At 41.2% G+C, this 12,862-nt stretch overlaps 1 protein-coding gene and 1 long non-coding RNA gene across 8 annotated transcripts in view; one reads left to right on the top strand and one right to left on the bottom strand.

The window, feature by feature from the left end:
* The window catches only part of SLCO1C1 (solute carrier organic anion transporter family member 1C1), a 53,784-nt gene extending 45,267 nt beyond the window's left edge, over positions 1–8,517 (bottom strand). For 2 of the 7 annotated variants that reach the window (XM_048301944.1, XM_048301947.1), the window contains exons 1-3: positions 8,115–8,517; positions 3,800–3,945; positions 677–818 (exon numbers count right to left, since the gene is read on the bottom strand). In XM_048301944.1, coding sequence (XP_048157901.1) covers positions 677–818; positions 3,800–3,945; positions 8,115–8,199 — 373 coding nt within the window. In that variant the 5' untranslated portion in view covers positions 8,200–8,517. Of the gene's footprint in view, positions 1–676; positions 819–3,799; positions 3,946–7,735; positions 7,837–8,114 lie in introns of those variants that run through there. The other 5 variants (XM_048301945.1, XM_048301946.1, XM_048301940.1 and 2 more) reach the window with 4 other exon arrangements.
* LOC125325168 overlaps positions 7,919–12,862 on the top strand; it is a 91,259-nt gene continuing 86,315 nt past the window's right edge. The window contains exon 1 of the long non-coding RNA XR_007203219.1: positions 7,919–8,159. This is a non-coding gene — a long non-coding RNA (uncharacterized LOC125325168). The remainder of the gene's footprint in view (positions 8,160–12,862) is intronic.

Below are 12,862 nucleotides of genomic sequence, written 5' to 3'. Positions count from 1 at the left end.
GGTCTTTCTCCCTCTTTCCAGGCATTCTACAGGAGCCCAATGCCTTCTGTGATAGGAAAACCATAAACCTTTGGATAAACTGCTGGAAAAGAGGAGAAAGACTGTGCCAGCTGAAGAGAGCAAATAACCAGAAAAGCAGAAAACGGAGAAATCAGAGTTTTATACACTTAGGCTAATATTTCATTCCTGTGAGTACCACAGTCCACTGAACATCCATGAGATAAATTCAGTAATCTGAAATTGTAAGAGACAATGACATGCTGGAAACCTTAGTGTGAGAGGGAAGGAGAGGGACCAGACAAGAAATGTAGATTACAGCTAGAGCTTTGTCCTCCTGCTGCTTAATAAATCACAAAGGACAAACACTGGTGGAGGAGGTGGATTTCTGCCTGCAGAAATCTGGGCAGGCAAATTCTCATTCAACATTCAAAATTTCTATTAGTATGAATTAGCCACATGCTAAGCTTATCAAATCACAATTTTTTTATTTCTATGCTGAATTGGTTGTATTAGCAACCCTGTCCTATTGAATGTAATCATACTGATAGTCCCACTTATTTTTACCAGGTGAATCTTGCTCAGTTTTATGGTTCAGGGAGATTCATACAATCATTCTTCACAACAGATTGCATCACTCTTTTTTCTGAAAATAAAAATGGGTTTCTACAGCACATACCAATTTCAAAACTTCCATCAATAACACCAACCAAAGAGGAAGGGATGTCAAATCTTCTTTCTATTTGCGTGATAGTACTTTTTAGATAACTTCCTGACAGTGCTTTAGCAAAATAAACAAAAGACAATGCACCAAGAAATATCTGTGAAAAAAATGACAGTGAATAAAATCAGGCAGTACAGAAGATATTATGAATTATTTTTAAACAAGTTTTGCATTCCTACCTCTTCTTTTGCCAAATAACCACATCAATATTTCTCCTACATCTTATTAAATGCTAGATTGCTAATTTGTCTATCTCTTATGAGCAATATTGATAAAAACTGAATTGACTCTCAACCACCGCTCATTTCAGGTAGATGCCAAAGCTACTGCTCAGTTGAAAGACAGAAACTGGTGATTTCCTAAGGAGGCAGTATCTTACACAGTAACCATAACGGTAAATGCTAAGTGTGGCTTGGTGGGGAAGTGAGTTTTTGGACATTTTGAAATATTACATGCTTCGTGAGTTGAACAGTGACCTGCCAAGCAATTCTCTTCTAGGCTCGTCCTTCCCCTACAAGATCTCTTGCATTTTCCTTAGAGTGCACCTTGCATTTTCCTGGGGACAGACTTCTCCCATCCTTTTGTTATGTAGAGACAGTTTTCTCTCAGTTATCACTGTATCTGTTTTAGCATGTTCTTCTGAACCAGGAGTGGGCTTTGGACATTAAACTCCATCTCCCTTCACAGTGCTTTGGTACATATTTCAAAGGTGGACACTGAGCCCCTTTCCCACAAAATGAAACTGGAAGATGAGGGCTGGTCTGAAATGCATGTAGTGGGAGTGCAGGGTCCTTAGCACCATCTGTTTGCTCCTGCAGCTCTGTTGCCTAAATTTGCCCTCACTGAATGCAGCCCTGTAGAGTTTATGAGTTCCAGGGATAGTCGTGCACAGTGCAATTGGTCATGGAAACCACAACATTGCTTTCTACCCTCAGGTACAGGCGGTGTTGACTCAATATGAATATGAATATGGATGCTTTCTGTAAAGCCCAGTCCCAGAAATTAAGAGAGACAGTAACATTTCATATGAATAGAGGTCTAGAGCCCTGTGCTTCTCCTTATCCTCTCTGACAATCACACTCCCAGTACACAGGTTCTCTGAGCAATGTACTCACCTCCAGTGCGAAACTCCTTACAGCATCTCATCTGACAAGGTGCAGTGGTAATAACATCACTGCTGAATGCAAATTTTTGTGTTCAAATATATCTCTGTGTCATGTTCAATACACTTTATCCAGTGCTGGCTATCCCTCCTTCAGAAACAGTTGTGGGTAAATAAACTTGCACAGCCCCTCTCTGGTTCTTTTTTCCTACAGCAGCAGGTCTCAATGAAGTCTCTAGTACAAATATTGCCGTAATATTTTACATTTTCTGTATGTTTATGCCCTTGGATTTTAAATAGCAATGTGAGAGCACTTTTTTTTTTTTTTACAGGAAAGTTGTATAGGCAAAATACAACTTGAAAAGCTTCTGTGTGTCTTTAGCACAAGTTTTTTCACAGGATTTGCAACTGTCCCAGGTGTGCAGTGGTGGAAAGACACTCCCGATTTAGGGCTGGGACAGAAAGGTACAGATGATTTCACATTCTGCTCTGGTTTGTCAGTGCTTGTGAGCAGATATTTCACCACATCTATCTGGTTAATACAGGCAATTTTAAGACACAGGAAGGTTGATAAGAAATGTTGATAATTGGTAAAAACAACATGTTGAATCTGCGTATTATTTTCTTAACACATTAAGCAAAACCTGAAGCGGACTTTTTCATGATTTAGAGATAGCTTAAATAATTTTATTCTGACTCAGCAAGATCTAATCAGAACTCAAAAAGGGTTAGTTCACAAAAAAAGAGAGGTTTTCTAAGTTCGGACAGGAATACATAAGTTACATTGGTTTGGGTTCCGAGAAGACACAACTTCTTTAAAGAGAAAGAAACTGAGCTGAAATATTATTGCTTCTCTATTTCTGGAGCTAATAAGATGATTCCTGACTGGCTAATCTGTGACAAGTTTTATTCATTGAGGGGATTGGATTATTGTTGTAGCAAATGAAGGAGCAATGATAGAATTAGATTATGGTACAAAATTTAATTAATACAACTCATCTTCTATTTCAAAACAAAAAAATTCAAAATTTCTAGACTTCAGGGCAACTGTTGCTGATGTCATTGGCTATACTGGGAGCTGGATTAATATCTGAAAGTAGATGTGTGTGTGAGTGAGGGGGAAAAGCAACAGAAGAAAAGACTGTGCATGATGAAAAGAACGGGCCAAGGCTGAAAACTCATTTTCCGAGTAACTCAAATCATCTCACCATAGTATGGTGATTTTTGAGACCTCACCCAAGAGAGTGTGTCAGCATTTTGGAAATAAGGTAGAGGCAGTAGGCAAAGCTTTGTGCTGCCTGCTGTGCCCCTGTGTCCCGAGCAGGGAGCAATGCTCCTCCGAGGTGCAGATCCCACCAGCAGGTAGGCAGAGCTACATTGTGAGGCTCAAAGCAGGGACCTCCCATTACCTCCAGGAAAAACTTCTTGGGGGTGAGAGAAATGTAGATACAGTGGTGATGCTTCTGCAGCTTCATTTCTTAGTCACCTCATGCAGAGTTCTCTTGAATAAGGAATATTACAATAATGCTTTAATAATATAGCACTCAAAACACACAGACCATAATACAAATACAACTTTGGAGAGCCCAGGAGACTACCACGGCTACAGTCTTAAGCAGTCTGTACTGACAGCCTGTGGTATCTGTCTGCTCTGTTCTTAACTTTGGGTGGTGCAATAAGGAAGATAGAGGGACTTTTCAAGATGGCTCTTGAAGATCTCATAATATGCAAGCCTCAACCAACAAATTATATTTGATGACTGTCAAATGTTAGGCAAAAAGAGATCTGAAAAAGATTTTCTTGTGACTTAGAAATACCTCTAATAATTTCATACTGACTCAGCAAGACATAATCAGAACCTAAAAAGGGATCATTCACCAAAAAAAAAAAAAAAAAACAAACAAAAAAAAAACCACCAAAAAACCAGAGAGATTTTCTAAGTCCTTACTGGAAAATTCAAACTTCTCTTACTTTACCTTTATACCTCCACAACATGACTGTTTTTCCTTGGATGCGGATGATTCAGATTTGAATGAAGAGCGGTCCACAGGAAAGATTGTGTTGTTTGAGAAAAAGTGAGTATTTTCTTTTGATGAAATCTCCATGATGGTATCCTCTGCTTCTAAAGCAGAAAACATGAAGAACATTTTAAAAGGGCATCCTATTAGCTCAGCCTCAAAAGCTCATCATGTGACAGCAACACCCTGCTGGACTGTTTTCCCAACAACAGCAATTACCAGACTTTACAAAAGAATCTGACCAGTGCACTGGATGTTTAATTATGGAAATTTGCAATCCACTTGCCTATAATAATGGAGATTAAATCATACTCAGCAAACAGCCATCATCTTCATTCTCTAGCTATCATCAATGTGATTTCACTAAACATTTGACCAAGCATGGCCAGCAGACTAAACAAGGCTCATTATCATTTCAAACAACATTTCTGAAGTCTACATGTAAATTCACGTTTCTAGATGTGACCAGGTCTGCAGAGATTTCTCAGCGCTGATCTCTGAATTTCCCATATATTTGGGACATTAAGTAATTAGATCAAAGGAAATCTATCCCCATTAATGAGGCACTTGAATTGTTTTAGATGGAAACATTAGCTCTAATCATCTGATTTTAGCTAATGAGTTACACAAGAATAAAGAGGTTTAGTTCCCTTTACCATTTTACATAGAGTCTTAGGGCTCAGTGGTCAATTGTTTCAGGAAAAATGTGAATTTGCTTCTTTGCAGGTAAATACAAAGAAGTAAAGAAAACCTAAATACTGCACTTTGAAAACAAAAGATATCAGTAATTCCTAAATCTCTAGTTACATACTGCAGTACTTTGTTCTTAATTTCAATCTCTAAATCAGATCTGCAAATATTTATGAAATCAGCATCTGTGTTCACTTTTAGGCAGTCCTATGTTTTACAGAACTGCTGCCTGAAAATATGAATAAGAGAAGTTCCTGTTCTTATATGTTTGTCTGAAGACACAGATCTTACATAAGTTAAAAATATGTATGGTTTTATGTATATGTATATACCTCTGGATACATATGTTTTCATGGCTTCCCAAATAAGCACTTGTTTTACCACAAATGCAAGTGAAAATAACAAAAGTATATCTTTAGATGCTAAGATTTGCTCACAGGCTCTTTTCATGTATGAACAAGACAAAAGGACTTTGATTGTGGCACCAAAATTTTCACCAAGGTCTCTCCATCATTTAAAATAAGAGCTATGACTACATATAAGAGAAATATTTGCATTTGACGCTGTCCTGACAGGAACTCTAATGTATTTTCTTATCAACACTAAAGAGCACAGAGACGTTTTTGCCATAAAAAATAAAATTTTTTTGTGCTTGCTGAACACTTATTGCACATATTCCTGTTCTGCTTCTGGCTTCCTTGATGTGTCGGGAAAAGTCACACTGTCTCTCTCTGCCCCATTTCTGAACCTGTACAATGGGGAAAGACAGCATGTACCTACAGCAGTTGCATGAGGATAAATTATTTTGTGACAATCACATAGGGTGTGCCATGTAAGCACATCAACTAGCCTTTACTGTAAGGTTTGAAATGCTCTGCATATTTATGGCAATTTTGGAATTAAAAAAACCCAAAACCTGGAAAAGGAAAACGTATGCACCACAGCTAAATGAATTGTCCTTATCTCTGAGCAAAGCAACATCCAACTAGAGAAGGTCTGGCAGAGGTGGAGGGTCCCCTCCACTGCACCCCATATGCAGGATTGGTCAGAACAAAAAAAAAGATTGCTGTGGTGGTGTGGGGGTTGAATATGATGCACTGATGCTTGACAGCAGCATGCAAGTTTGTGTACCGCTGAGCTGGTACAAATCTCAAAAGGACAGCAGAGCTTAAACAAAACTTTTGCTCAGCAGTATACAAATTATTACAGTATAAAAATTATTAACATTTATCTTCTGACTCTGGATGTCAAATTGAAGAGTGCAAAGAAGGTCTGATACTCATACAGGTTCTACAGACTTTAATATATCCCCAGCTGCTCTTGTGGGATGCCTTTAAGAAGGTTGGTAAGTTTTCAGTCACATGCAACCGTGTATCTCAGTGCATCAGTTTGGTTGCCCTGACAATGCCTCTGATGGAAACTTTTAACACGAGACAGAGTGCAGAGAAAGGTACCCAGAGTAACCACAGCCAACTGCACTATTAGTTTTGATCCTTCCTCTTTAGTGAAACCAGAATACACAGGGCTGTTTCACTGTAATCACAAATTTGGCACTCAAATACTTTTGGCACCATCGGTGTTATACTGGGAGTATTCCTAATATACTGTCAATTCTGGAAGGAGGTGAGGGACATCTCTGGTTTTATCCAAGAAAATATCTAGCTGGTAAGGATGGTCTCTTACTGAATTGGGTATAGTGATAGCCTCAGGTTTCTACCTTATCTGGGATACCATATTTCTCTAGTGACACAGAAAATGAGGACAGAGGCTGTGTAAGCACTTCCTTTCTAAACATGGCTAGAATGTCAGAAAAATGTAATCATAGAATCATAGAATTGTTTAGGTTGGAAAAGACCCCTAAGATCATAGAGTCCAACTGTAGACCCAGCACTGAGAGGTCCACCACTAAACTCTGTCCCTAAGTGACACATCCGCCCATCTTTTAAATACCTCACCAGGATGGCGACTCAACCACTTCAACTGGGCAGCCCATTCCAGTGCATGACAACCCTTTCAGGAAAGATTTTCCTGGTATCCAATCTAAACCTCCCTGGTGCAACTTGAACCTGTTCTCTCTTGTCCTATCCACTGTTACTCAGGAGAAGAGCCTGACCCTCCCCTCGCTACAGCCTCCTTTCAGGGTCCCACCTGATCCTCTTTTTCTCCATGGTAAACACCCCCAGCTCCCTCAGGTGCTCCTCACAGGACTTGTGCTCCAGATCCTTCCCCAGCTCCACTGCCCTTTTCTAGACACACTAAAACACCTCAATGTCCTTGCAGTGAGGAGCCCAGAACTGAACACAAGATTTGAGGTATGGCTTCACCAGTGCTTACTACAAGGGGGCAATCACTGCCTTGGTCCTGCTGGCCATGCTATTGCTGATACAGACCATGATGCCATTGGCCTGCTCCTGCACCTTTAAGATTTCTTTCTTGAAGAGTGTCCAGCCTTCCTTGACCCCTTTTCCCCTCAGAACTGCCTCCAAAGGAGCTCTGTCAACCAGTTTCCTAAACAGGTCGAAGTCTTCCCTCCAGAGTCGAAAGTGGCAGTTTGCTGAGCTCCCCTCCTTACTTCTCCAAGGATTAAATCTCTTTCATTTCCTGATCACTGTGCCCTAGATAGCCTGCAAATGTCACATCACCTCCCAGTGCTTCTCAGTTCACAAACAGGTCCAGTGGGACACCTGCCCTCACTGGCTCTGTCACCAGCTGTGTCAGGCAGTTTTCTTCCACATGCTGCAGGAGCGTCCTAGATGGTGTGGACCTCTTAGACCTCACTTCCTCTCTGCTGTGCTGTATTTCTAGCAGACTCTCACCATGACATCTGCCTTGCTGGCCTTTCCACTGACTCCTACCCATAAACAGCTGTCCCTACTGTCACCATCATTAAGCTCTACAAATCAAAACACCCCCTAGTGTAAGGCACTCCCACTGCCTCTCCCTCTGTGCCTGTCCCTTCTGAAGAGTTTATGATCATCCACTGCAGCACTCCACCTATATCACACCTATAACAACTGAGTAAGTGCAGGTGGGTGACACTCTTCCTTAAGGACAGCTGCTCACACCTTGTCCCTGACTGTCCCCTGGGCTCACAGCTGGGGCTCAGACCCCTCCTTCCATCCCTGGCTCCAGCTGCCTGGGGTGTGGGAGCCCTCTCTGGTGGCTCTGCTTTCCATTCCACCAAAAGCACGCCCGGTAGCTCACCTGTGACACAGCTCGGGTGGCAGGGGCACTCACCCTCCCCAGGGTTGGCATGTGGACCTGTGCCTGATGGTCAGGTGCAGGGACAGACCTGTCCCTGAGCATGCATTCAGCAGGCTAAGACACCTCCAGGCAGTTCCTGAAGTGCCCCTTCACTCATCCAAACTCCAGGCAATGAAAAAACCTCCTTCCCCTCTGGAAACTCCTCCACTCCGCAGTAAGCCTCCTTAGCCATGCCTTTGCCGAGTGTCAGCCCACAGGCACAGGAGCTGCACTTGCTGGACTGGGTGGACACAGAAGACTGTTCACCCATGAACCCAGCTAAAGGACATCCTCTCTGAAAAGTGAAGCAACAAAGAGAAGAAGAAAAGCTGAATCTTACCTGGCAGCAGGAATCCCCAGAGATGGTGTCTACTAGTTTTCACAGGTAAGCTTCCTCTACTGCTTATGCATACCCACACTTGCATGCACAGGCACTGGTCCCAGATTAGAAGGGGGAAAAACTGGAGGGGAAAACCTCCTCTTAGAAATTACCCTCTTTGGGGATGTACATCTTATACTGGAGGTAGAGAAAGAAAACCAATAGGGGTGGGGGAACTCGTTTTGTCTCTTGTTTTGCCTGAGCATTTGCTATTTGCCTGCCACCCATCCTCCTCCCCCACCTCCTCAGGTTTTTCTTCCTCTGTCCCCTCTTATCAATTCCAGGACACTGGGCACACCAGCAAAGCAAAGATGCCGGGTGCCCTAGATGGGAATCATGAAGAGCATCTAAACAGCTCCCAGGGAGTATTTTTCTTTGCAAGTTGCTGTAAGTTTGATGAGGCACGTGACAAAGCTTTGTGGAGAGGAAAAAACCAAAACTCTGATCTTCTTAATTGCTCAATCCCAGGAAACAAAAGACTTCAAGGGGGAATGGACTTGGAAAAAAAAAAAAAGAAAATGGAGAGTGCATGAAAGAAGACAGACTGGAGGGTGAACAGGTGATTCACAAAGACTCCTTATCCAGTCCTTGGTCCTTATGCCCAGTACACCCTGCTCCCCAAAATCCCCAGGGCAAAGTCCCTATCAACATGATGTAAAACCAGAGTGAAAAGATCCATTAAGGGGGAGGACAGAATTGCATGGGACAGTCAGTCAAGTCCTTTGCCACAAGGAAAGGAAAGGAAAATTTTGCAGACTTCATTCCCACCCTGAGCTTTTCCTGCCGCAAAGTCACAGCTACTGAAACATTTATTTGCAAGTTTGGGTAAAGGTGAAGAACGTGACTAGTTCCCCCGTAGTTTCTTGAGCAGAGAGAGGCTGTAAATCCTGTCTTCTGCTACCCTGTAGGCTTTGATTATATAAACAGAAAAGGTATTGAAGTTAGAAATTCTTCTTCCTTTTCCCTTCTTGTTGTCTCCCACCCTCTGCAGTACAGCAGGTTCCCATGGCAGCTAAACCCTCACTCACATAGCCAAACACAGAGCAGGCTTCTGCTTTCCTAGATTTAATACAAATTACCCTTTCCTTCGTTATTTCTCCATTTTGAGTTCTTAATGCGGCTGGAACTTTATTACACTACACATAATTCACATTTTGTACTTTAAAGTGTCTTATATCCTTCTTTGGTTTGGAAACTTGGAACTCTATTTTCCCCTTTTCTAAGAGATATCAGGGTGCCTAATAGTCCACAGTAATTAGTGATTAGGAGACTTAGTGATTATGAGCTCTTTCAGCCTCTTTAAGAGAACAGCTTCCAGGCCATTTCCTTCAATTATTAGGAAAACTGAGTTTACACAATACGGGATCTGTACTAGTTTTGCATGACCTTTAATCTTCATTGCTGACCTTGTTGCTTTCAAAGATTTCTGACACAGATTCCAGTTATTCTGCCACTGGTAACGTTTACCCCACTGTCCTTTAAAATAAGTGAAGTTTCATGATCAGATCCATAAATTTGTTAAAAAAATTCCTTAATGCCATAATCCTCCAAGACCCCATTATGCTACAAATTGTATTGATGAACACCAGAGCATTGTCCTCCACACTTACAGAAAAGTACCTATGGGCTGGTTTTATGTAGTTCAGAAAGCAGAAGTGCTTTGAGGAACAAGGACCACAAGATTTAGTGCAATCCTCTCACCTTTCCTGGATTTTTGGCTCATTGTAAAACCTCCGTATGAAGTTTTTACCACATTTGGGCTTTTACTGAAATTTTATTGTAGAGCCTTCTCTGACTTCTTTATAGATGCTGATATCTTAACTGGAACTTCCCCAACACTACCCTGGGGGAGGTATTTTCCATTATGGAAAGTTTTCTTACGCCTCCAGAAGAGTGTCACCATTCCTTTATGACCCAATGATAGCAGTTCCTCAGAAATGATCGCACTTATGTTCTCTACAATACTTTTCAAGATGCTCAGAGTAAATGAATACTGGATCCTCTCTAAAATTCAGTAAGTTAATCTGACAGAAAAGGAAGTCTCATCCAGGTAGGAATTTTTTAGTCTTCTAGGCCTTGCAGGCCATGGATATCACATGGAAAGGCAATGCAGTACATCACCTACCACAATTCACTACCAAGAACTGAGACATGAGAAACAAATCACTACCAATTTCAACACAGGACATGACACCTCTTGCTGGTCACTTTTCTGTGCCTCCCATAGCACAATGACACAAAACCCATTGGAAGCTTGCTAGACAATCAACCAGACAAGAAAGGTTTTGCTTTCCTATAGTCCTAAAAGAAATTGCCTACTTATTCTGTAATTGAAACAAACAGAATTGAAACAGCTTTAAAGCAGCTACAGAACAAAGAACCAGACTGAAGCTTGTTCCTTGAGGTCTGTTTTCTTTACATTCCTACTTTGTATTAGTTACAGGAAATTAGAAGCCAGACCACCTTAATTTCTAAAGCACAGGTTAAATTAATTACACTTACAAAGCCTTGTCTAGCCAGAGCGAATAGGTGTGGCAAGAGTAATCTTCGTGCATGGGCCCACCTTTACACCGACAACACAGCAGGTTTGTGGGCCAGTCTTCAAACCATCCAACAACCACAGAACTCTGAGGTGCAGCCCCAGGAAACCAGCTGCTGCTGCTTCTTCAGGCACATTTCATGAGTAAATGCTAACCTTGTCAGTCTCAAAAAATCCCAAAGCTGCCCAAAACCCCATACAAACACGTGTCATCTTCCCCCCAGTGTTTAGAAGCATGAAATGTTTTCCTTTCTAAAAGAAATTTTTAAAAAATGTATCCCAACAAAATGCATTTCCATCTGCTAAAAGGAAAATACTGTTTAAAAAAGCAAGCCAAAACGTATAAATAGGATTAGGATATACCACATCACCTTAAAATCTTAAATGATTCTTACAGTCCAACAGAGAATACATTTCCAACCCTTAATATTGTGCTGCAAAGCAAAGTTACTTAAAAACTCTTGGTGGAATGAGTCCTCAACTACTCTCACTGAGCCTTGGCCAAATGCTCCTTTAATACTTTATTTATGCTAACATAAATACTCCAACCCTGGGCCAGTTGGTGCCTGGACTGACTCAGAGGAGAGCCAGTCCCAGCAGCAATTACTGTAAATGTGTAGCTTGCAGTCAATGACGGGTAGAAAGAGGGAAGACATCTGCTGTTAACTAATAAGGCATCCCAGTTTTACTGCCTATAAAATTTTAATTGCTTTAACTATGCTACTCTACTGCTATGGATTATTCATTTCTTGACATTAATTTTCCTCTTCTTTTTGTTGCCAGTCCTAGGAACAGGCTTGGTAAGAACATAAATGAGTAGGAAACCCACTGCCAGAACAAACCTTGAGTACCCATTCCACATCAAAGAACCAGAGACAAGTAATACACTTTGGCTGTTAGAAGCTCTTGGGGATTGCTGTGAGAATTTTAGCATTGGGGACTTTCTCATCCAACTAAGGAGTTCCAGATCTATCCTCAAAGAATAGTTTTCTTACCAAAGGACAGCAAAGCAATTGAAAATTTTTCTAATTATATTTTCGACTAACTTCTTGTTGTTAGGATATGCAAAGGTCCTACTGAATAGTCTCTTTACTCTGAGGTGCTCATCAAATTATCCTGACATTTTCAGCCCCTTGCATGAGACATAGGGAAGAAAAACTTTCAAAAATAGGAGTGGGAGTAAAAACCTTTACTGTACCCTGATCACAGAACAGTATCACCTCTTCTGTGTATGCTCTCCATGCTGGGTGCCTGAGGCAATGTTTAGGAGTGTGGTCAATGGCTGTACACTACCTTGAAAGAGCTTGCAGAAGGTGACTGATCAGGTAAAATGGCTCAGAGGTTTTCCTTCCTGAGTGATTAGTAAAAAAAAAAAAACCAACCCTCCCTCCCCCAATCCCCCCATTCCCCCAGCTCAAATGACAGAGTCAGACAGGTTTTAATGAGATTTGGAAAAGAAATACTATGTATTTTGTACAGCACCACACTTTGCAAAGATCCCAGAGGGCCCTGTGAAACCTGTTTCTGAGGGAGTATAACAAACAGGATGAATGAGAATTCCAGTGATGTGACATTCTTCAGGGCAGGAAGCATTTGGGGAGCTTTGGGGAGAATTTCTGTGTATAAAGATGTAATAAGTGAAACTGGAACTTGTCCAGCCATTAGAGATTAATACCATTAATCTTAAAAAAAGTCCTCTAGCACTTTCCTTAATGAAGATAAGTTCTTTGAAGTAGGTTTAAAACCAAAGATTTTGGCTAGAAATGTGGAAAGAGAAGGTGCAAATAATTGAGCAGAGGAGCTGATTACACAGAAGGTATTGAATTTGTAGACTATGATGCCTTTGGCAAGAACAGTAATAAACAATCACCATGTGCAAAGGATTGTGAAGGGAAGTAATTTATCAGCAACAACAACAACAACAAAAGGCACATTAAATGAAGCCGTTTTGCAGATCAAACAGGAACCTTCTGCTTTGTATTTCCTGGCTGAAGACAAGCAGGTGCTGCAGCAACCTTTTATTTGTATCAGACTTCCAAACCATTATGCCTGTGTCTATCCCAGATTGTTTAGTGATTATAACTAACAATCTACATTGGGTGTGACACAAGCCATCAAAACCTGCAGTTAAACTTGAAACTTGCATGTTTTCTCATAAATTAGTGCAAGG

The sequence above is a fragment of the Corvus hawaiiensis genome, chromosome 4, assembly GCF_020740725.1.
Source record: "Corvus hawaiiensis isolate bCorHaw1 chromosome 4, bCorHaw1.pri.cur, whole genome shotgun sequence".
Lineage (NCBI taxonomy): Eukaryota > Metazoa > Chordata > Aves > Passeriformes > Corvidae > Corvus > Corvus hawaiiensis.
This window is presented reverse-complemented; position numbering and strand designations above follow the sequence as displayed.